The 25651-nt window shown below is 42.0% G+C and overlaps 1 protein-coding gene across 4 annotated transcripts; it reads right to left on the bottom strand.

The window, feature by feature from the left end:
• Positions 1 to 393: 393 nt before the first annotated feature.
• On the bottom strand, positions 394 to 24824 carry MAFK (MAF bZIP transcription factor K). Of its 4 annotated transcripts, none has more exons than XM_088451883.1 (3): positions 24677 to 24824; positions 6037 to 6116; positions 394 to 3730 (listed from the first exon to the last, which is right to left on the bottom strand). In XM_088451883.1, the coding sequence occupies exons 2-3, from the start codon at positions 6070 to 6072 to the stop codon at positions 3299 to 3301; spliced, it is 468 nt and encodes a 155-aa protein (XP_088308009.1). In that variant the 5' UTR covers positions 6073 to 6116; positions 24677 to 24824; the 3' UTR covers positions 394 to 3298. The 4 variants fall into 4 exon arrangements, with proteins under 4 accessions (XP_088308009.1, XP_088308007.1, XP_088308010.1 ...); XM_088451881.1 differs by lacking the exon at positions 24677 to 24824 and adding an exon at positions 8050 to 8218; XM_088451884.1 differs by lacking the exon at positions 24677 to 24824 and adding an exon at positions 7953 to 7986.
• Positions 24825 to 25651: the final 827 nt, after the last annotated feature.

The following is a 25651-nucleotide window of genomic DNA, read 5'->3' as shown; positions in this document are numbered from 1 at the left end:
CATGTACAGATGCGACAGACGTTTTTTGGACTAGGAAGAGAGAGAGCCCTCATAAGTAATGCATTTGTTTTAAAGTCTTAAGCTGGGTACGCACCTAAAGATTTTCTGTCCAATCATCCAACTAGTTGATTGGTTAGAATGAAAATCTGGTAAGGTATGAAAGCAAATGACAATCAGCAATTTGCTCCCAAACGCTGGAAAATGGACAAAAACTGTTTGAACAAATTGTTTAGATTAAACATTTAACAAACTTGTCTGAACGTCCATTTTCATCTATTTTCTGGCATTTAGGAGCAAATTGCTGATCATTTACTCCCATACGTTACCAGATTTTCATTCCAACCAATCAACTAGTTGGCTGGTTGGACAGATAATCTTTAGGTGTGTACCCAGCTAAGACTTTAAAACAAATGCATTCAAACAAAATCTGCTTTAAAAATGGACACAATTTTTGAAAATGTAAATCTGCTTTTAAAAACACGGTCATATTAATGTATTTAAGATAGCTTTTGTGTTCTACGTTCATGTAGCCTGTAGCATTTACCTAACCAGTTCAATAGGTATATTATTAGCTACCTGTTTGCAGCATAAGAAAAGTTCAGACCATTAGGAAAAAAAATAAAAAGTAAAAAACACAGTAACAATTGATTGAGACTTTCGTCAAAATGTCATTAAATACAAAACAGCTATCAACTAAACAGTGGTGACTGGATTATCTGGGATGGCCACGATCGGGCTAGTAACATCACTAATTTTCCCTCATAGAGGATAAGTAGCTAGCTTAATATACGGTGATGTGCACAGCTGCGCATCGCTGAGAACTGAATCTCCATCTATACTTCTAATAGGTTAATTGAAACAAGATTTTCAAACTATAGAACATCCCTTCCTTAAAAGAAATAGGTCAAAAAGATTGAGACTACTGAGCAGCCGAATGATCACAAAACGCACCCCTAGGGAAGTTCTGAATATCCTATAATGGCAGAAATGAACAATGCATTTGTCGTAGTTCTCAGATTACCGCGCACAATTCTTATTTAACCTTTAAGGTGCATACACACAACGATTTTTTGAAAGATTATCATTAACGATATAGTTTATCGTTCAATCGTTGAAAAAATTGTTCACTTTCCGAGTTAAAACGATGAACGATTATCGTTCATGCGCATTCACGTTTGTAGTTCAGTCAGACTGACCAACGCAACGATTTTCAGTAAGGGAATATGCAAAAATAGTTTGTAGTTCAAAAAAATCTTCATTACATTTAGTAAATGAACGATTTTAGTAAATGATTTTCTGTCATTTTTCCCTTGAAAAAAATGAACGAAAATAGTTTCCTAAAATCGTTCATTTACTAAATCGTTGTGTGTGTATGCAGCTTAAGCGATTTTAAGCACATTCTTAATCACCTGCTTTATTAATCCCTCTGCTTTCTCCTTGGTCACAGACTTTGAGCTCTTTACCACCTCTCTCGCATAAAAGACTGGAACGCTCAGGAACTGTGTATGCCACCCTGAGGTGGCGGGCAAGATGGCACCCCTCTCGCCTCTAACACAAACCAACATTTCTGTCAGCGTACAGTACACTGTAAGCCACCTGTCACCACCAGGGTAGAACACACAAATGTGAGCAAGATAAAACATTTTAAACTAATTTCCTAAAAGTTTCTGCCCCTCTAAACCTGCCACCTCAGTCTGCCTCACGATATACACACCCGTACAAACTCAGATTGTAAAGGAAAACCATCAATTATCAAAAAAGGAAACAATCGAGGTTTATACAGGCTCTTGATTATCAATGTTTTAACTGCTGCATTTTATAATACAAGTCCTCTTATTTGTGTTCTGTAACAAAGCCCTTTTAAAGTTTAGTCTGAAACACTTAACTTTTTTTTGTTTATAAAGTACTATACTTTATAAAAACAATGTCCCTTTAAAGAGGTTAACCTTTACAATAAACTTTTAAAATTTAATTCCTGCTGTTGCCGCAATCCATGGCTCAAGCCAAAGTACACACTAAACAACTGATAGTTTTACCAACACCTACTAAGTGCCAACGAAAGACGACAATAATGCTTTCATGAAATCCTTGTTGAGACAATGGCCCAGAATACCTTCAAGAAGTCGGCTTCATGCAGTCTATCAAAACACATTTTACCAATAACTTTCTTCATTACATTCAGCACTGTGTACTTATTTCTAGACACTAAGCTTATAAAAAGTATAAAACAACTTACAAAACACCCTACAGCACAATACATATATTTCTGTAGCCACAAAATCTGCTCATTATAAAGACACACTTACTGCAACCATCAAATAATCTGCCTTTGCATTCAGCTGTTACCCCAATTTACAATTCTCAATCTGGCAATATAAAACCTCATTACAAGGTGTACGGTTCAATAATTGTATAAGACACAAGGACTGATGACAGGGCAGTGTCAAAACAGTAAATAATGGAAAACCATATGGGATGTCCAAGTATCTACAATTTAAGATGCAGAATTTGAAACCCTCTTAATTTTTTTTTTACTGAACAGTATGAAGTTAGATTGCAGTCTACATAGATTGTATGTAGTTGATTACAGAGCAAACAAGTACAGGTGCATTAGAAATAGCCTGTAAATAATTAGTAATTTAAATTAAGCATTCAGGACATCCGCTCAGAGAATGAGAATTGTACTATTGCAAACCAGTTGTTATAACAGCATAATGAACTCAATTATTTAAAGAAATCCTGAGTTTCAATAGAAAAGCCATTTTCAAACCACTTTAAACACCAATGGGATGAAACAAAAACTTGTTTTCACTTGGCTAAGTCATCTCTCAACAAAACATGAAAGGTGCAGCGTGTACGCCCTCTACTGACAGGACCGCGTGTCCACATGTAAACCAATAAAAAAAATTTGCCCCTGGAAACAGTACAGGTAAATATATATATTTTTTATGCACTTTCAAAATATAAATAAATAAATTAAAAAGTGTGTTAAACCAACGTAACTTTCTTAAACGTATGTTTATGAAGGGTCCGAGAAGATCCATAAATTTATCATGAGGCCAGATTAATAATTACATTGAAACAATTAACCACATCCAAAAAGTAATGAGCCAAATTCCCTGTTACAAATGCAAGGCTATAGTGCTCTGATCTTGTGTTGTTGCCTCTATGCATCATGTTGGGGTTGGACAATGGAATAAAGGCAATGCCTAACATTTGTATAGGCAAGACAGGAACCGAGAAATAATAAATCTCAATGTCCCTTTAAAAGGCTGCTAGTTCTCGCCTTTCATAGATACTAGGACGCTGCAGAGTAGGGTATGGACGCAGAAATGTCAGCTGACTTCACAATAGTGATGACACTGGTGGTGGCAACCTTGGTCGGGGTGATGGGGCCCCTGGCAACCGTGCGGGCAAAGGTCTGGAGGGCTTCGTATTTGGAACGTAGAGCATCTAACTCGAGCTTCATGCTGGAGTTCTCCCGCGCAAGCTTATCCACTTCTTGTTGCAACTCCACTCGCTGCCTCTCCAGCTCTTCTTTCTGAGTGACGCGTTTTACTCGGCAGCTGGCAGCGTAGCCGCGGTTTTTGAGTGTACGTCTACGCTGCTTTAAGCGGATGATATCCTCTTTAGTGAGACCTCGGAGGTGCTGGTTTAGCTCCCGCACAGACATGGACACGAGTTCATCGTCACTTAATACTGGGGCGTTCTCTCCGGCCTCCTTCTTTACCTGTACAGGGTAAGCCACAGATTACTACACTTGGCAGGCGATCTATTTATAATTCTCCTAAATATAGAAACGTATTAAAGTGCTGCGACAAAAGATCGTGACCTAAATATGTGTTTCTCATTGCTTAGTGTATAACACACATTTACAAAGCAGACAAAAAAAACAAACAAGAAAGGAAGAAAGTAGTGAAAATAAATTGCCACAAAAATTACATCACATGGTTTGGAATAAAGGTATTATATGCAAACAATAAATTGCCTTATAAAAAAGGCAGACAAAATAATATCATATAAGCCAGAAAACAAAAAGTTAAATGCTCAGGATTTCAAAACATTCAACAAAAATTGCATATAAAATATTCAGGGCACGTTCACACCTATTTGCTTTTTTGTGCTTTTCATACGTTAACAATGCATGAAAACAAAAAAAAGGCCAAAAAAGTCAGTGATACAAACATAATAGTTCACTAAATTTAACAGGATTAAAAAGCGACTAATTCCCTGTGTGTTTCTGCACTCTACCAGCACTATAGATTAAGTGTAATCCTGCTAAAGTGCATGGTAGGTTTCATGCATTTTACCAATTTTGCCAGCGCATGTGTGAACAAGCCCGTCATTTTAATTGCAAGACCTTTTTAAAATATATGACAACTTGCACAAAAGATGTATATACGTGTGTAAAAGTACAATGTATGAAAGATATGCAGACTAAACAAATTTAAAGAAGGGGGGAAAAAAAAAAAATCCACCTAAAAAGGACTTTCCCCTATTTCAAAAACAAATATCCTGCTCCCTATAATAGTAGTTTGGCAGGGGCAGGACCCAGGGGCATGGATAACTGGGAAAACAGTGCAGAGTACAAAAAGAGGGCTTCACAACAAAGTACTATTATTGGAAAGCAAGGGAATTAATACCATTGATTTTTAAGTGCAAAACTCCTTCTTTTGTTTCAGATTGGTACAACAGGACCTTTGGGAAGTTCTAAATGCGAAAACTTCTAATACAACAGATTCCAACTTGATCAGGCGCAAAATATGCACAGGAGTCGTACTATCTAGCTTTTATTATGAAAGAAAAATCCAATGTAAAATACTGCATAGTAACCTAAAGTAGCACATTATGGTCCTGATTCTGTTGCACATAATGCGGTCGCAATTCCGGGCGCTTACAGTGATCGTAAGTCCTTTGCAACTATCTGCCCATATTTGTACGCATCTAAATGATAGTTCCGACCCCAGACTTCTGGCCAAGAGAGCAGCTGTCATCGCTAGTAATGGCACTTACATCTACCCCATGCTTGGTGCAGAAGATGTGACTGAATAAGGTGTGCGCAATCCATACTACTCCCAACTCAGAATAGGTCACAACTACACGCCCACTGGAGTCTTTTTTAATTTGTGAATGCCCCTTTGCCACCTATTTAGCAGTTGGTGAGAAGTGACTGACTTGCGCACGACTCGTAGCTGCTCTATGTTGCGTATGTGCAGTACAAAGTCAGTTGCGGCCACATTCTGAATTGTGTGACACAGAAAGACCCTTTATACACAAAATATAACTTCACCCCATAGGGAACGATTCAATTCAGTGAGATATTGAATAGTGCTGGAAATGAGTTCCCAGAGCTATTCAATTGTCCCAATCGTGCCCTGACCTTAAGTCGGGAGATGCAGGTTACGGCGCCTAAAGCTTGGTGTTTAGTTGCGGTAACTTGCATTCTCTGACTTAAGTGCCTGCTGCGCGCACACGCTAAGCCCGAAAGTCAGCATCGTAGCATAGTCTGATTTCTGCGCGCACCTCAGGAGGGTGCAAGCAAAAATCATTTAGTCAGGGTTAACAGCGCAGCCAATTGAATAGTTCCGGGAACTCATTCCCAGCACTATTTAACATCACAATGAATTGAATTGCCCCCATAAAGTTATCCTCAGTAAGAGCTTCGAACCTGGATCTCACGTCTAGATAAAGTCTGCGCTATTATCAGTCATGTCTATATGCTGCGCTTTTCTGATAAGGCTCACTCACATTGCCAACAGAGAAGATTACTAGTACATGCTGCAACATTTTACTTTCAGCACTGAGTATACAATGGGTCGCAAACGCTTCCCTACAAATAAATATCAATATATGTTTATTCAAATTATACGATAATTATACAATTGATTCAAAGTGCCAAGCTGGGTCAACATGAACATAAAAATTAGTTGGAAGTGTTTTTTCTTTGGAACTTTTTCTAAATGAAGTTAGATCTATATCAGAACACACTTTGTAATACAACAACGAAATGCACCAGAAATGAGGAGCTCATCTTACCTTTAATGCCTTGTTTGGTTTGAGATTAGTCGTCATAACCTGTAAACAATCACCAGGACAGAATGGTGCAGAAAAAGCAACTAAAAAACACAAAATAGGACAAAACAAACAAAACAAAAAAAAAAAAAATACAGGTCTAGTTAAAGATCAATTTTTCTTTGTGTATGTTTCTTAAAAGCTAAATATATATATTGGATATTACACATACAGCATCAATGTGTCCTGTCTAGATTAGCAATATGAAGACCCAATGTCACGGTAATTGAAATCGACTTACCATGGAGATAAACAATTAAGATTGGATAACACACAATAAGCTTGAGAAAATGGAAGTCAACCTAAAGCTAAAAACAGCACGTAGAGGTTTGGAGATCCAGCAAACCTGTCCAGTAAGCGTATTAGGAACTGAAAACCTGCAGCTGCTTAGATGCCAGATGCCAAATCGGAAAGCGCACAGTTGCAGAAATAGAGGTCGGGAACCACCCCCCTACAATCATACAAAGAGCACCGGAACCGGATTCATGCCTTCTCGCAATATGACAATGTCACACTGCTTATTACAAACCCGGCATTTAAATCATTGATGAAAAGAAAATGCAGCGGAGACGCTACAGATTTCCCAAGGATGGTTGCCGTGGAAACCATCAAAAACCAGCCAACTTGGAGACTGTAACCATGGAGACAAAAGAAGAAGGGGAAAGGAGTAGAAAAAAAAAAGAGAAGGGTCCAAGGGTGCGGATGACTTGAGGGCAAACCCAACAAAGCAGAAGGGAAGGAGCGAACCATGTCATTGATAGCACAGAGGAGGGTGTGTAGGGAAGCAAAGCACTCAAATGATTAAATAAGATCTCAGAAGGTCAAAAACATAATAAACAATACAACTGGAGTAAAGAAAACAAAACAAAAATGGATTGGTACAGTATGCGGTGGCAACTTTTTTGGGTAAGGAGCTGATCCTTCATAATATTATCTTCCTTTAATGCTTTGATGCCCTCTCTTCTTCACTACTGCTTGAACCTTATAATCCATAGGATTACACTGGCACAGAAATCTAAGTGTTTACTTTGCTGCAATAGGAATCAGAAATTCATAAACAAAACTCTGGACTTGAAAAGATGAAACAAGTCATTACTAACCACACACAACACACACAGCTGGCTAGCCGCTGACATCTCATAATGAAAGGGAAAGTGTCACAAGCATGATCACAACAAAACAGGGCTCGCTATCATTAACAGTGAGATTACAGTGTCTTCTGTCACTGAAAGATAGGTCATTTCAGTGACATCATTCTGATTAGAGAAAGTGCTTTAACAATCTAATCACTGCTTGAACACTGAAAAATGTTTTATCATTTTCATGGAGAAATCAAAGTGTTCTCTTCCTGGTATATAGGAATGTTAGAAGCTACCTGCAAACCATAAGCCATAATCAGCTACCTGTGGACAGACTGAAGCTGCTGCTGCCGCCACTGACTAGCAGCGATGGATGGTTACAGTAGAAAAGCACATGAAACCTGCATGGGAAAAATATGATCACTATTTCCTGTCACTTGTTACACTTGTAGTCTATTTTCTCCCTTGCTACGGTTATGGAGCACATGTGCTTTGGTGATATACATATCTCTGTATACAAGCAAGCACCTATATTTAAAAAAAAAAAAAAAAAAAGGTGAAGCAGGACCAACATAGGCTTCCCTGCTGTTACACTGCAAGTGCTACTGTCATCAAGTCACAAGAGGGTCTAAACATCATGGGGATTGTTTAGCAGTTGGGAGGATCTCCCCTGGAATAAGTGAACGGCTCATACAATTCTGACTTTCTAATTAAAATTGTCTGTTAATTAGAGTTTGGGGGGAAAAAATAAAAAAAAGCACACACATGCATACTACAAAACAGGCCTGTGGGAATTATCACTTTGCTAATTCAGCTTTCCTTCCTCCCTAGGAGATCAAATGAGTACATTCCAAGCATGTCCCGAATTCAGCATTGCAAGAAGAGTTTGAGTCCTCACCTGGTATAAAGACTGTACCCTGGCGTAGCGCGTAATGTGTAAATAAGCTGGAGGAGGCCCCGTTCCCTGTAAAGACATTGCATGAGTGCATCCACTGGCTTACACAGAAGGAAGCCACACTGAGGGAGGCCCTCCGATCACTGTGTGACATAGCAATGCTCTGACTCATCGCCTGTTTACAGGCTCTGCAGAGCTCACATTCCCACAGACCAGACCAACACTCCCCTCTCTCCCACGTGCTGGTGGCTGCACACTATAGTAACACACAAGGAAGTTCCTCTGCCTACCTACGCTCTTTAACTTCATTTAACAGAAAGACTTATTGCACATGGCAGCACATAACCATGATGCTGTGCAGGAACTTGCTGACTATAAAGTTTCCTGCCAAAAAGAAAGAAATATAAACTAATCGTAGTCAAATCCCAGGCCATTACACCACTGCTGTGTTGGGGGAATGTCATATAAGAGGTAATGCATTCCATTCACTTACTTATTTACATACTGTATGGCAGAAACACAGCGAAGCACTCTCAGAAATACTGCAAGTCATGCTTCTGAACGATTACATGTGCTTGGGAGAATTGGACATAAGCTACCGGTATTTGCTCTCATTAAAAGGCACACTATCCTCTATGTCCTGTGTGCTTAATCATACCTAGCAGGGGAGACTTTATATAAACTAGACAAGAGGATACATTTATAAAGCCAAAATCATAGGAAATGGCTTTTCTAAATTATTAAGGCAACTTTTTCATATTGGGACTATTCAACATAGGCCGAACGCAGGCAAAGAGAACTTTTATAGAAGTACAGCAGTCCCCATAATTCTTTTCACCAATTTATCAAGTCTGAAAAGCAAGATTTTGGGGGTTTAAGCCACAATACCTAATGCCATCTTCAAATCCTTGGCCAACAGCCTGGAGTGCTTGCATGCACGGTACTACCAATGGCTATTCTTGCCCAGTCTTCTATGTGTTGCGCTGTCCCCAACATGACTTGAATGATAATTTGGCACATTAATCTGTTAATGTGTACCTTCATAAAAAGGGACCATAGTTTCACATATTCCATTTTGCAGACTGGAGCCAACTTATCGAGTTACGTCCGATATGCCCTTGCCTGTTCAGTTTTCTTTTTCTCCAGGCCTCATCCTGACCTAAATTATCCATAGGTTGTTTAGGATCTCAGTAGCTGGGCCCTCTTCTACTGTTTTCTCACATCAACCTTTCCTTTATGTGCTATATGCATTTTCTATGACTTCTAACTGAACAGCACTGAGTTTTGAGACGCTTTACAAATAAATTACAGTAACGGATATTTACAGACCCTCCAACATGACCCGTTCTATTAGGTACAAAATACTCTGCTCCTGGACTTCCCACCTAAGATATGATTGCAGTCACCTGTGGTGAAACACCTGTCTCATCAATTAACTAGCTCAACACAGGTGACTGCAATCATACATTAGGTGGGAAGTCCAGGAGCAGAGTGTTTTGTACCTAATGGAATGGGTCATGTTGGAGGGTAGGTATTTATAGCCAACCCTAATTCCATCTAGAAGACCTCTGACAAGAGATAAAGGGGGGCCTGGGGATGAGAAAGCAAACCCAGAGGAACTGTACTAAATGGTGAGCTTCACAGAGACGTACTAGCACTATCACATAAAAAATATTTTATATACTCATCCGTTAACAGTTTTATTAGAAAAATACAAAGTATGACGGCTTTCATATTACAAAAACAGCATTATTAGTTAGGCCTCATACTGACTGGCAGCAAGTTTTTAAAGCTGGCAAGAGGTGTGAAAACTGGCCCGAAAATGGAAACTACAGTTTCCAATGACCCCATACCCACTCATGGCATTACAGTTCAAAGAGGTGCCTTTTTCTGTCCCATACCCTACATTTACTTAAGAGATGATACTAGTGAAGAATATAAGGCTGTATTCATAGTCAAAAAACTAATTACTCACCTCTGGTAAACTAGATGGGGTATGCCTTTTTTTTTTAGCAAGATTTAAACACCTAGAACTTTTTTGAAAATACTGCATCGACATTGCCAGTTTGTGCAGTGACAGCAGTTTAGTGCGGCGAACGCTAGCGCAGCGAGTACACGTGCGGAAAGTGCATGTGGGCATCTCATACCCCACCTGGTTCGGCACCTGCCTTTATGTCAGCCAAGAGTGATCTCATTAAAGGTGCGTTCACACTAGACGATATTTTACATGATTTGCCCGATTTTGACGCATCAGAACAACAAATCGTGTAAAATATGTCCAAATCGATCCCCATACCCATGGCTCGTACATCGCATCTAGTGTTCCCTCTAGCTCCGGCGGCAGGCAGGGCGCCGGAGCTAGAGAGGGCAATATTGTGGTTATGAAAAGGGGGCGTGTCTATAAGACGCGTCCCCTTTTCGTCATACTTGGGGGCGTGCCCGGCGCTTACGGACATGCCGGGCAGCCCCCAAGCGCTGCAGAAAGGGAGAATAGATGTCGGGCGCATGCGCCCGGCGTCTATTCTCCGGCGGTGACCGGGTCACCGCATGTTTGTCCACCCGCGGGGCACTGCGTCCCGCGGGTGAGAACGGCTCCCGCAGGCTGTTAGGGCAGGGCGCTTTTTGCCCTCCTCCTGGAGGGCAGGGTGCTTTTTGCCCTCCAGAAGGAGGGCAGGGCGCCGCGCCCCGCTAAAACAGCCTAGCGGGAACGCTAGCATCTTCAAATCTTGCCTACTGCAGGCAAGATTTGCCAATCTCATACACAATTTTGTGGAAGATAGATCTCTAGTCAGATTGGACACTTTTTAGCACCATATCTTATCCTATAGAGCCTGGGAGCTGCCGGGTAGAGTTCAAGGGAAATTGCTCACGATATCACATCGTGAGCACACTGTGTGTAGGCACCTTAAGACCAAGTTGACTATAAGGTTATTTGAATTATTTCTGAAGGTGCATACACACACAACGATTTAGTTAATGAACGATTTTAGTAAACGATTTTTTCCCTTGAAAAAATTAACTAAAATCGTTTACTAAAGTTGTTCATTTACTAAATGTAATGAACGATTTTTAGAACTACAAACGATTTTTGCATATTAACTTACTGAAAATCGTTCAGTTGACAAGTCTGGCTGAACTACAAACGTGAACGCGCATGAACGATAATCGTTCATCGTTTGACTCAGAAAGTGAACGATTTTTACAAACGATATCGTTTAACGATAATTGTTCAAAAAATCGTGTGTATGCACCTTAATTGTTCATAAGTTTAATTTTTATTAACGATTGTGATGCAAATGTGTTTCAATGATCTTTTTCAAAAGTTGCTACTAGAAGACGTATAAGTTTAGTTTATTAATAAATTGTTTTTTTTTTTTTCTTGTTTTAGAAGATTAAAAAGTTTATTCCCTTTTTAATAATTTTATACCTTAAGGGAGAAGAATCGATGTTATGACAGATGGAATTACTGTCATACTAAATTAGTATACTAATGGTGAAATATAGTATGGGGTAAGAGATACCACACAGGGTTCACCATGTTGATTTTTTCCACCTGGTTCGCAGAAGGTTAAAGCACATTTATATACAAGTTGGAGTTTAAACAATATCACATTAGGTATGCGGAGAATGTGAGACATGGATAAAGGCTAAAATTGTTACAGATTGCAATGCAAAAAAGGTGGGAGTGGCTTTATAGCATAAATCATTGCATATTTCTACTTTCAGGAAGCAAACAGCAGCCCCTGGGCTTGCCTGCACTGTTACAGGTTACTAGCGTAGCTTTAAAAACTATTTAAAATAATAACTGTATGAAACATTAGGACTAACTACATAAAATCTGAGACTTGTCAAAGTGAATCAAGGACCTCAAAACTTTGCAAGGCACTGCGAAGAGTACACTTCTTTCTTGCAGAAAAAAAAACCTGCTTATTTAGACAGAAAGATTCTCACAGCTCTGAAGGAAACTCTAACATGCTTCTCATCTGACTCACTGCTGGACTGGTCCATAATCATAATCTTTCTGCAGTAAAGGAGGCATGGAAAGGAAAACATTGGAATTTTATATATATATAAAAAAAAAACTGAGTAGAAATAAGGAGAATACAAAAAGCATTGGGAGGGGGGGGGGGTTTCTGGGGAATAGATACAATTTGCAAATGTATTTAGTGCAAAAGACATTATAAGTGGCCAATGAAGCATACCTCTAAAGCCAATGCAGGATGATTCCTATGTCAATTACTCCATGTTCACACACAGCCTTAAGCTGGCCACACACTAGACCAACATAAGGCCCCCATACATCAGCAATCTGAAAACCACAATTGAACAATTTGAAGATTTATTGCCCGATCTTAGGATTTCCCAATCGAGCAATCTGCGCCCATACACTACAGATCTTTTTCAATTATTTGCAGATCGATTGCAGCAAACACAGATCTGGCAATCTTGAAAGGCCGTTCATTTTACTAGTAACGATCTGCAAATCTGCCGATCATGTCCATACACTAGCAATCTACAGCCCCAATCGATCTGTGAAATCCAACATGTTGGATTATCTGATTAAACAATTCCAAGAACTTTTTGGTTGCAATCTGCGATCTGTGAAGCCCATACATTGCAGATTTTTATACATAATCGATTGCAAATTGCACGATTGCTGCAATCCATCTCTGATGTATGGGGGCCTTTACATCCAACCAGCCAACTTGTTGATTGGTTGGAATGAAAATCTGGTAAGGTATGGGAGTACATGATGATCAGCAATTTGCTCCTAAATGCCAGAAAACAGATGAAAATGGTCGTTCAGACAAGTTTGTTAAATGTTTGATATAAACTATTTTTTTCAAACAACAGTTTTGGTCAATTTTCCAGCATTTGGGAGCAAATTGCTGATTGTATACCTTACCATTACCTTACCATACTTTCATTCCAACCAATCCACTAGTTGGCTGGTTGGACAGAATCTTTAGATGTCTGGCCAGCTTTACAATCAGTGAGAATATCTAGCGAAGCCAGATTAGGATCAACCAGCCCCATCTCCAAAGTTATAAGCAATATGGTGTATAAACAACTTTGAACTTTTGTAACAATCTTTTATATTCAGCATAAGGTATATATAGTGAGAATGAGGACACATGATTTTAGGGTTTGGCATCAGTTCGCTCCATGTGGACATTCACACTATGTCAAGAGTGGGCTTTCAACCTTCATGCCATGTCGACAGTGTGCTGTTGACATTCAGGCCATGTCAATAGTGTGCTGTCGACATTTGGAATATTGACAAAATATACCACACCCCAGCAGGGTAACAGAGTGAGTACTAGGCCTTTTATTAAAAGGAAATACTTGGAAATAAAGGGCATAAGGATGAATCACCGTTTACACACTTTGCCACTTTCTTCAAATCCTGCCAAAGGGCAAACTTTTGCCAATGTATAAGACAATACAATACACTAGGGGAAAATGGGTGATTGCGGGCCTGATCCAGCGGTGGGCACATTGGCAAATTTTGGTCACAGGCGGTCAATATTTCCAGTCTGTGCGTACATCGGAGTCACACTGTGCATGTGTCCCGATGGTTACCGCCAAACCAATTTGGATGCAGAGAGACAATTTCAGTGGGCATTCCGCGGTGGCCACAGAGGTGGTGGCTAACTATAAGAGATCATGTCAATCCCAGCGGAAGCATCTTTTTTTCGCAGTTGCATTGGCAGCCATGTTCCAACGGACATTCCGAGAAACCATAGGGCTGCTTTAAAGTCAAATGGTGCGACCGATGGTGCAACTTATTATGCAAAGCAGCGGATTTGAGTTGCAGCCAATGGGTGTCTCTATATGAATCCCATCAGTTGTGGCATTAGCATAAAGACGCAGTTGCGCTGCGTTAAAAGATGCAGTCACAGCTGCATTACAGTCTACCTCTGAATCAGGACCAGTGACTTACAAGATCCAGAAACCTAAATACAACAGCAATGTATGGAGAGGGGAGCATAATATCCATGCTGGTTACAGACATAACCAGCATGATTACATCACAAACGTGGCTGTACTACCTTCCTCTCTACTGACCCTGCTCCCAAAGAGATAACCAAGTTTACACCAATGCACACAATATAAGGTATATTTACATGCCCCTGTAAACCTAATGTTACCAGTTTAGAATTAAAGTTGGAATACACTGATCGACCATAACATTAAAACCACCTGCCTAATATTATGTAGGTCCTCCCCTTGTGCCACGAAAACAGCTGATCCGTCGAGGCATGGAGTCCACAAGACCTCTGAAGGTGTTCTGTGGTATCTGGCACCAAGACGTTAGCAGCAGATCCTTTAGGGGCGATTCGATTGTTTGAAAAAATTAGTTCCAGTCTAAAGATCCAGGAGTAAATTCAGTCGTTTACACGAACTGCCCCCTGCTGGTTGCAACGGCTGCATACTCGCGCCCTAATGCACAGGATTAGCCATGTTAAAAGGTGCAGTTAAGGCATGTCTGGTACTAGCGACCATCCCCAAAGCCCTGAGGGTGTGAGCAAAATGTTACTTGGTCTGCAATAATGTCAAAGTAACATCCACATGACTGCCAGGACCAGGTTTCCCAGCAGAACATTGCACAGTAAATCACTGCCTCCGCAGGCTTTCCTTCTTCCCACACTGCATCCTGGTGTCATCTTTTCCCCAGGTAAATGACGCACATGGACCCGGCCAAACCACATGATGTAATACAGTGATTCTCAAACTCTGCCCTCAGGACTCCAAACAATACACATTTTCCAGGTCAGCAAGCAGGTGCATAGCTGTATTCATACATCACTAACATTTTAAAATTTCCACAGGTGAGTTAATTGTTTCACTATTTCATGAACTGTCTGGAGTCAGGAGGACAGAGTTTGAGAACCTATGATGTAAAAGAAAACGTGATTCATCAGATCAGGCCACCTTCTTCCACTGCTCCATGGTCCAGTTCTGACGCTCATGTGCCCATTGTCAGCAGTAAACAAGTGTCAGCATGGACACTCTGACAGGTCTGCAGCTGCAGTGTGTGTTCTGAATACCTTTCTATTATAGCCAGCAAAAACTTTCAACAATTTTTGCTATGGTAGCTCCTTTGTGGGATAGGACCAGACGGGCTAGTCTTCATTCCCCTGGTACATCAATGGGCAGAATTCAATTGATTCCAGCCCCTATCGCGCCCGACGGAGCTATTCAATTCTTGCTCCTGTCGGGCACGATCAGCTGCCAGCGCTACATTTCAGCTCGCAGCCCCATGGGGATGAGAGCTGAAATGTGCGAAAAGTAACCTGTTTGGGTGCCCAAATAGCACTTTTCGCGGTCGCGCCCAGCACTTTGGTCGGGTTTAGCTGCTTTACACAGCTAAACCTGACCTCTATGGGCGCGAACAACGGCCTCAATTGAATAGCGGCCCGCGATATCCCGCCACTTTAGACGGGAGATCCGGGCCGCGTAATCAATTGAATTCCGCCCAATGAGTCAATCACCCAGTCGCCGGTTCACTGGTTTATACAAGGATCGGCCCACAAGACCTGCCATTTTGGAGATGCTCTGACTCAGTCGTCTAGCGATCACAATTTGGCCCATGTCAAAGTTGCTTAGATCCTTAAGCAGCATACACAAAGATTTTCTGTCCAACCATCCAACTAGTTGATTGGTTAGAATGAAAATCTGGTAACATATGGGAGTAACTGATGATCAGCAATTTGCTCCTAAATGCCAGAAAACAGATGAAAATGGTCGTCAGACAAGTTTGTTAAATGTTTGATCTAAACAATTTGTTCAAACAACAGTTTTTGTCCATTTTCCAGCGTTTGGGAGCAAATTGCTGATTGTCATTTGTTTTCATACCTTACCAGATTTTCATTCCAACCAATCAACTAGTTGGATGGTTGGACAGAAAATCTTTGTGTGTGTATGCAGCTTTACACTTGCCCATTTTGCCTGCTTCCAACACATCATCAACTTCAAGAACCGACTGTTCACTTGTTGCCTAATATAATTAATGTTACATTAAAACCACTGAGAAGTGAAGTGAGTAACGGCTGATCAGTGTAACTACCATTAGATTTGGTCACCCAGGGCAGCAACATCCTCATGGAGGATTACAGTCAATATCAGTATGCTCCCAAGCCATTATATAGATTAACCCTTTGGCAATACAGATGGGCTCCATGGAATATATACCCAGGCCAATGACCAAATAGTGAGTGAGGCCACACAACCAGTACCCCATTCATACCTGCATACTGTATGCCTACATGCCAATAAGAAATAAACTAGGCCTCCAAGTCATTCTGACCACCCAGTGCCCTAAAAGTCCATACACCAAGTTTTTGCAGAACAACAAAAGCCGATTAATAACTAGGAAACATCTACTGTATATGACCTTTAACTTCACCTACGTAGACTACTATGAGCTCAAAGGAAAAGCATGGGAGTGGTGCAAAAATATGACTAAGGTTTATATGTAGAAAAGCGACTCATCAGTTTGCGTCCACACCTCTGCCCAAGCATCACGCACAAAACCAAAAACAACTCTAAAAAGGTATCTGACTTTCTCCAGCTAATGTATGTACTCATAAATGCCTGCCCACAGGATGAACTTTACACATGGAAAAAGCTTATTACTGTAGTTCTCTGAGTCGTTTAGTGGTGAATCTGAATGCAATGTGTGCACTTCGCTCTCTAACCACTTGGCCACTAATAATAATATCAGTCTGATAAGTCAGACCATTATTTACAAACAATGGTCTGTTAAATAACCAATACAGCAGAGTTATACTGGTTAGGTCAGTGGTAACACCATAACTTAGAAGCAAAATGTCCCAAAATGTCACATGCAAAGTCTAAAAATACCTAGACCAGAAGTAACCATGATAAGTGTTAAACAGGGTGTATAGGTGCGTACACACTATACGATGTGCTCACGATGTGATAACGTGAGCGATTTCCCTTGAACTCTCCCCAGCACTCCAGGACACGATATGGTGGTAGAAAATATATATAAAAAAAAAAAAAAAAAAGTGCCCAAACTGACCAACGATCTATCGTGCGTCCTTAACGATTTCCAGTGCGTCATGTACAAGATTGCCAGATCTTGCCTGCTATAGGCAATATCTGAAAATACGACGTACGACCCGCGGTTATGCGCATCGTGAGTGGACACTCACGATTTGGACATATTTTACACAATTTGTCATTCCAAAATCGGGCAAATCGTGCAAAATATTGTTTAGTGTGTATGCACCTTAAGGCAACATTTGATCTTGAAATTTAAAGCCTGTATATAGAGAGAATGGATAATGTATTCTAAAATAATGATCCATCTCAAACCATTTGTAAAAGGGAAATAAAACAAATAACTCCATGTTTAGTGTTCCCGCTAGGCTGTTTTAGCGGGGCGCCGCGCCCTGCCCTATTTCTGAAGGGCAGAACGCGCCCTGCCCTATTTCTGAAGGGCAGAACGCGCCCTGCCCTATTTCTGAAGGGCAGAACGCGCCCTGCCCTCCAGCGCGGCGGCCCACTGAGACAGCCTGCGGGTTCTGCCTCCTGCGGTGAATGGACGCCGGCCGCAGCGCTTGGGGGCTGCCCGGCATGTCCGTTAGTGCCAGGCACGCCCCCAGGAGTGACGAAAAGGGGACGCGTCATTCAGACACGCCCATTTTCTTTGGCCATGCGCAAAAGTGCCCTAACTCTGGGTTCGGCACTCTGCCTCCCGTCGGACCTAGAGTGAACACTAATGTTGAAGACACAGAAACCTCTTAATTTGGAGCTTCAAGACTGCAAACCATATTACAACATTGTGAAACATGACATTTGTACACTGCAAGAGCAGTGTTACCATCACGTTCTGGATCTGACATTATGAGGTCTATGTATTAAGCCTTGGAGAAAGAAAGTGGATGGAGAAAGTACCAACCAATCAGCTACTAACTGTCACTTTACAGGCTGTGTTTGAAAAATGACAGGAGATGATTGGCTGGTACCATCCTAGGCTTAGTACATAGACCCCCAAGTCTTATTGCACTGCAGTCCCCAAACTGTTCAACCAAGCTGATAGTGATGCCTCAAGACATTTCACATTTACACTGTGCTATTAGTTAAATAGCCATTCCTTTGATGATAAAAATACTGCGTGCAGACCAATGTGGAACAAGAAATGATGGTGGCAGTGTACACTTTGAGTATGTCCTATTTGTAACTGTGGCTATTTAAAAGTGAAATAAAAAAACTTTGTTATTTCTTTGAAATGACTACTAAATTGTTAAGATTGGTGATACACGAAGGGGAAATTCAAATGCTATTCTGGCGGCTCTGCCTAATGAGCGCCTGACGGAGCAATTCAATTGTTGCTCCGTTCGAGCGCGATAGCCAACGGCATTTCTTCTTGCACCCACCAGAGGAGAGTAGAAACGTGCAAAAAGACCGTGGTTTGGGTGCCTTAACCAGTACTTTAGACAGGTTTAGTGGCTAAATGCTGTCTATATGGGCGTGACATGCGCAATAAAGCTAGTGAGCCCCAGAACAATTGAATTTCAATCTTCCATCACTTTAGACAGGATATAGGGTGTGATAAAACAATTGAATCACCCCCTAAGGGTGAGCAAACAAGTCTGGGAACCAGTCTGAGCATATTACTAAGAATCTGTAACCATTGCATTTGGGATTTTGAAACACTGTAACCATGACTTGCTCATGGAAGATCGCTACATGGCAAAACAATTGCAATTATACTGTACACTCCGCTTTCTTCCACAATCCAAAAATATACTGCCAAGCTAAGTGGCTCCCAGCAAAAATGAACCCTAAAGTGCATTGGGTCGATTTTGAGCTCAACGCAGTGGCATCAGTATCTCCGACTTCATGTAAATACTGCTAGAAGCCCTTTGGTGGTGTACAACAATGCCTATGAATTTGCAAGGACTGAAATGCTGTTACATGCTCAAAATACCACTTGGTGCATCTTTAGTAGCAACCATGAGTTGCACCATTGAAACGTGCACCATTCCCATGTTAGAAGCAGAGTATGACCTCCAATGTGAACGATTGCACATCTGAATTCGCAACTACTGTAGCGACACTCCCATAAAACGGACCATGTCCATGCATCTGCTTAGCCACCTCCTTGTCATAACCCAGGAACGCCCAATACATTTTCAAGACATCTCTTTCAAACGCAACTGCAGCTGTGCACATGGAAAATGGACGCATACTAAAAAAAAAAACCCCAGAAAAAATATCACTCAACTACGTCCGACATCGGCGCAGTGCGTCCAACTCAGAATCAGCCCTGTGTGTGTACATGTGGAAGGGAATATGGAGTTTAAGCTCCACTGTGGAAGGGACTGATGTCAAAGGCCAAAATATTCTCTGTAAAGTGCTGCGGAATAGGTGTGCACTATATAAATATCTGTTAATAAAACAACCCTAATGTCTACTTCTAATGAAAAAGAAATTATAAATAAATGAAGTAGAGGGCGCTATGACAAGTTGCTACTAGAAACAGCTGCAAAACAGAGGTAGCCAATCTCCCAAGAAGTAAAACAAAGAATACATGCAGCGCTCGAGAAATACAATGTATACAAAATGTAATAAAAAATAAGCAATCAAATAAATGATATACATGTACTAAAACAGCAATATATGAATCCTAGAAAGGCATACACGTATTGCACCCTGTAGGCACTGTTATATATAATGGATATACCAAAGCACCAGGATTTGAATCTTTAGATGATAAATGTCCAGCAAAGAAAGATAATATTACCGGTTTATATTGCAGTCTCAAGGGTGGCCTTAGTTAGCGATGGTATAATACTGAGGCTTTTTAGTCCAACACAAACAACAGATCCTTGTAATGATAAATTGCCAGTAGCTGGATTAATACACAGTGTCCCAGATCCAAATAATGTCCCAAAGGATGGCAAGGTGCGGCTTGTATTGTAATCTCAAGGATGTACTGAATTAGCGATGGTCCCACACTGAGGCTTTAATCCAGCGGAAGCAACGGATTCTTGTAGTGATAATCCGCCAATGGCTGGGAATTTTGCACAGTGTCCAAGATCCAAACAATATCCCAGAAGGTAACAAGGTGCTTGTAAACAAAATGACACCCTACGCGTTTCGCTGCATCCAGGCAGCTTTTGTGACCTTGAAAAAGGTAATTAACTACTGCACCCAGCATATACTTCTGCTTAATTTTTCTATTGAACAGCCTTTAAAAATGATAGGTAAATGACTATACAGTATTTCATATTGTTTTAAAATCTGTTTCAAGTCAGGAAATTACTCTATCTGTGATGGTATATTGTCCACTCACCATTTGTTTATTTGATTGCTAACCCTTTGATGTGTGAGGAGGTTGTTAGGGGTGGGGGTGGAATCAGTGTGGACACCTGGTTTGAGCAATATTTTTTAGTTACTATTAGGCTGCCATAGCCTAACATGTGATCACTTGTTTATGTACTGTGTAAGGCGCTGCGTAACCCTTGTGGCGCCATATAAATTAAGGATTATAATAATAATGCCTTTCTAGGATTCACATATTGCTGTTTTAGTACATGTATATCATTTGATTGCTCATTTTTCATGTTTATTTTTGTGATATTTATCATTACATTTTATATACATTGTGTTTCTCGGGCACTGTATATATTCTTTGTTTTACTAATGTCTACTTCTACTCACTCAATTAATTCAAAGAAACGTAAAATTTTGTTTTTAATGAAAGCGATTATCTCTCTATGGCCCGTATTCAATATTGGAGCGAAAAGTCCGTGCTTGACTTTTTGCTCCACATCGAAGCTTTTCTGGGGATAAAGCATCGGACGCGTGCCCGCTTTATCCCCGTATTCAATTTAGAGCCGGTGAAAACAGGAGCCTGTGGAAAGGCATCGAGAAAAATAGGGGCATTTTCAGGAATTAATCCTGGGACCCCCCTCATGATGTCCAGACATGGGGGATCACTGTGGGTACCCGTTTAGCACGGCAGAATGTGTTCTGCATTTTTAAATAGCCGCGGCAGGTGTTTTTTCCCGACATTGAAGAAGTGATGCAGAAGAGCACTTAGGTTTATTTTTTCGTTTTTAAAAGTGTTCCCATCAAATTTTGGGTACATGAAATGGGTACTAGCATATTTTTAAGTCCCTAAACAATGTTTTTTAAATTCTGCAAAAATGCACCTGCCGCTAATAGCCTATTCTAGAAAACACCTGCCGCATACTTGCAGAATAGCCCTGAACCTATTTCGCCATTTTTAAAACACTGTCCCCCCCCCCTTTTTTTTTTTTACCCCAAAATAAAAATAATTATTTTGGGGTGTCCCATTTTTTTTTTACTTTTTTTGACACAGTTCACTTTTAGGAGCTATTCCCAGGGGTGCAGGCTATTGTTTTAAAGCCTGCACCCCTAAACCCCAATTCTGCACTTTTTTTCGCCATGTAAAACATGGTGAAAAGTTATCCCCGTTTTTTTTTTCAAAGACTTTTCGAGCCTGCGAAAAGTCTTTGAAATTGAATACGGGGATAATTGAAATAGGTGAAAATTACGTTTGCTGATTCCGACTTTTCGCAGCCTAATTGAATACCCCCTAAATCTAACGATCTGGTTCATTCCATGAAATATAGGGCAATACATTTTCAACTTCATTTCTTTCTACTGATGAACTTAATGTAACAGTCACAGTGACAGATAGTGTAGTTAACGTTAGTGACTGGTTGTACGTTGAATAAGAGTTACCCAGGTGAGATCAAGGACATCAGAGATGGTGAATACTTAGTGAGCACAATGGAGCAAGCTGGCAGAAACTGGAAATAGCCAGCATCACCAGATGAAATATTTTGTAATATCTCCACAGTTCTTCAGGAAGATAAACAGGCCTACATAGATTAATTCAGGTGAATTCTACAGGTTAGAGTAATTTGTATCAGAACCCTTTGACTGGGGACAGAAATGTAACTATGCAGAAACTGCAATATAACAAATGCATGAGATAGATCTATTTCTTGCTTCAGGCAAAATGCTTTAGACTGCAGTTGCCAATATCTCAATGGGGATTGTGGTGTATATCAATCTACCAAGTTCCAAGAAGGTAAATGCTCACGTATAGTCTTCCCATATGACCACGATATACAGCAATAAGGAATTCCACTTTTCGGGCACTACAGCCACCAATAAATATACTGCTTTAAATTAACAGGGCCGCCCTGGAACATATATATGCTATATTTTATTACAGAAGTCACAAAATAGATATAAGTAGAGATGGCCACCAGAAACCGATGGTGGACAGCCATCAATGTTTCTGTGACGATACTTTTGCCATTACAACACCGGTGATTACAAAGGTTCCCACCATCAGGTTTCTTTTCGATGGCTGCCGACGTCACTCCTGCTGCGTACACCAGGAAGAGGAAAATGACTTAGTAGAGCTCCATTGCTTATGCAAAAACTACAGCTGTCCGCTGGGCACGTACACTACCATGGTTAAACATCAAATTGAAACCAAGCAACTGTTATATGCCAACGCAAGGCATGTTGTAAAGGCAGCAATGGCACAATTTTTAATGGCCACCTCTAGATGCAAGAACAGATTAAGTTGGGGGTAAACACGGTTGCAGAGAAGGATATTTTAATTTAAATAATTTAATATCCATTATCTAATGAGGTAAGGCGCGTGTCTAGCGCCAATAGACAGCTGGAGGGAGACCCCCGCCTCACCCTAGTTCTGGCTACTGCAGGACCACTCTCATCCCACCGAAGAAAGTACTGGGCCACCAGTCTGTCAGATTCCATTTCCTCCACATTACACTAATGATAAGAGGTACTCATACTGTGCCCCGCACCCCAAACTGGGCGCTAGAATATTCAATTTATACAGCAGGAAGTGGCAAGAATAAGCAGTCAGGCTCCAAGTGCAGGTATGACTTACCATATTGTGTGTTTATATACAGTAACACAATCTGAATACATACTGGGGGCATTTTATACCCAACTACACTCTAAATCAGGGATGGGGAACCTCAGGCTCTGAGGCCGTATAAGGTCCACGGAATCATTTGGTCTGGCCCTTGGAGCTTTTTTCTGCTAGACTCATCTGGCTAGCAGGGTTCCTAGAATAACAGCCAGAATCTATGCAGCAGTGCCGCCTGGAGCGTACTTAGGATGCTTCAGACGGTCAAACCACTGCCCTTAGGGCATGGTTGATGCTAGCTCCTATGTGCAGAAAGGACCTCTGTGACGTATATCAACCATGTGACCGCTGCAGGAGGGCTGATCCGCTCCTGCGTTGCCATCCACTAGGGCATAGAGGAGGAATAAATACGCGAGCCACTGTGCCCGAAGCGCAGCAAGCGTAGCGAGCGCACAATTTTGGTCCCCCGTTAGCATCCTCGCCCCTCCCCCTTTCATGCCGGGTCACGTGGGTATGACGTCACAGGTCCCCTGCAGTCCTCTATTCTAGTCATAACCCTTAGGGCACAGGTTCTCAAACTCGGTCCTCAGGACCCCAAACAGTGCCAATGTGTACCCACTATGCGTGACCCTGCGCACTCCTGCGGGTCGTCCATCGGCCTGCATGTAGGGCCGATGGAATGACCCAGATACTGGTGCTGGCATATTGGATGGAGACGGTGCCCGACATATCGGACGTTTGGACACATCGTGCAGTATGCATCGACTGCCCGATATATATTGCGTGGTCGGGCGTCGCAATGATGGGTACACACATCGGCAAGTGTGTACCCACCTGAAGACTGGCAAGGGAAAGAGGTATGAAAGAGGGAGGAGGTAAAAATATGGAGGCAGGTGTAGAGGGAGAAAAGCAATATTGGCAGATAAGGCTGTGCATACACTAATATATTTAGGTTAGAGAAGAGGGGGACTAAAAGAAGTTAAGCAGTTAGAGCGTGAAGACGAGACACCCCCATAAATTGGGCTTTTTATTTGGGTTGGGCTTGTTCTGGGCTTGTTTTTTGCTTATATGTTGCTTGTTTTACATTTCAGAGTTGGCAACACTGCTCAGGACCCCACACAGGTCACATTTTCCAGGTCACCCAGCAGGTGCACAGGTGTACTCATTACTCACTGACACATTTTAAAAGATCCACAGGTGGAGCCAATTATTTCACTTGTGATCCTGCAAGACCTGGAAAACAGGCACTGTTTGGGGTCCTGAAGAACAAGTTTAAAAACCTGTGTCCTAGACTAATAATATTACTGGACTTTCCTTGGTGACTAGTTCCCAGTGCACTGCTACTGGCTGTATAACCTACACACTAGAGAGTAGTACATTGGATTTGCAACCACTCAGCTGTAGTCTCTGGTCTTTGAAGCCACTTGTGACTGTCAAGCAATTGTTGAACCACAGTTCCAAGCATGCCCTGTCATACTGCGCCTATCAGGGCATGCTCGGCCTTCCACGACCGGACAGTGCCAGGAGCTGAATGACCCTGACGCGCTCCGGGATGTCAGCTTACCCTACGTCACATGCCGCGTAGACACGAGTGTCGGACCCCGGTGCTGGGCATAGAGAGGCCCTGGGCCTGATGGCAGGGAAACCCCGGCCAAGCTGTCACCGGGCAAGCCCCGAGGTCACCCGCCGTCCCCGGTCAGCGCTTACCTGCCGTGCCACTGTGGGCTGCGCGGGGATGGACGCGGTGCTGAGGACGCGCCTGGGATACTTCCGGCAACAACAGAACAACCGCCGCCGCCAGCAGCTCCACCGAGCGCACTCCGCTTCCGGGTGTCCGGCGTCACTGGTGACGTCAGAGCTGCGTCACTGGCCCCCCGCGCTCCCCATTCATTCAGGTGACACCGCGTGCCGGGAAAGCGGTCGCGGTGGCGAACGGAGGAAGGATCAAGGCCATAGCCAGCTGTTCTCAGTGCCCCCTCGTGGTTTCCCCTGAGGGGGCTGTTGTTCACTAACATCATAGTAATGTGTGCAAAGCAGGTTTCAGGTTATAGTGTAATAAGTAAATCCCTCTTGCCACCTACACATTGAGGCAAGCTGACAGCTTTTATTTTTTTTGCATGGTACATCAATTTGAGGATACATGCTCATACCTCCCAACTGTCCCGCTTTTGTGGGACTGTCCCACCGCGGGCTGCGGTGTGGGCGGGAAGTTGGGGAAAGCACACACCGCTGCTCGTGCAGGCAGAGTTTCTGGGGGCACCTTCGGGACTGCTGAGCATGTCCCCTGAGTGATGAAACGGGGGTGCCCGATGAGATCACGCCCATCAGTGATAAACCATGCCCCTCAACAATAGGTCCCACCCCCTTTTTGGGGGTACGCACCATCCCTCTTTTAGACTTTAGAATGTTGGGTGGTATGCTAGTTATATGGTACAACATGGACTCCATCCAACTGTCGTTTTTTTATTAATATGAGGTGGAAATCTGGCGCTGCTGACTGAAATTTATACGTCCATAATTTGCTTTTCACTTCGGAATTTAGGTTCTCATGATTCTCAGAAGAGTAGTCCATCATCTCGACTTCCACCTAGGGATGGTCATTGACCATCGATGGTTACGAACAATTACTGGTTTGGGGAGGTACGATGCCATACATCGGTGACAACAGTTTGAGGGTGGAGA

This window comes from Taudactylus pleione, unplaced genomic scaffold (assembly GCF_031769625.1).
Source record: "Taudactylus pleione unplaced genomic scaffold, aTauple2 ptg000032l, whole genome shotgun sequence".
Classification (NCBI taxonomy): domain Eukaryota; kingdom Metazoa; phylum Chordata; class Amphibia; order Anura; family Myobatrachidae; genus Taudactylus; species Taudactylus pleione.
The sequence above is the reverse complement of the archived record's forward strand: the minus strand, read 5'-3'. Positions and strand labels throughout refer to the sequence as shown.

What these genes read in the sequence shown, in the direction of transcription:
- MAFK (XM_088451881.1), bottom strand. Translation starts at nt 8,218, where the DNA reads ATGAGTCAGAGCATTGCTATGTCACACAGTGATCGGAGGGCCTCCCTC. An exon ending in GGGTACAGTCTTTATACCAG is followed by an intron (nt 6,117 to 8,049) that starts GTGAGGACTCAA and finishes TGTGTTTTTTAG; the next exon opens with TTGCTTTTTCTGCACCATTC. An exon ending in AACCAAACAAGGCATTAAAG is followed by an intron (nt 3,731 to 6,036) that starts GTAAGATGAGCT and finishes TACCCTGTACAG; the next exon opens with GTAAAGAAGGAGGCCGGAGA.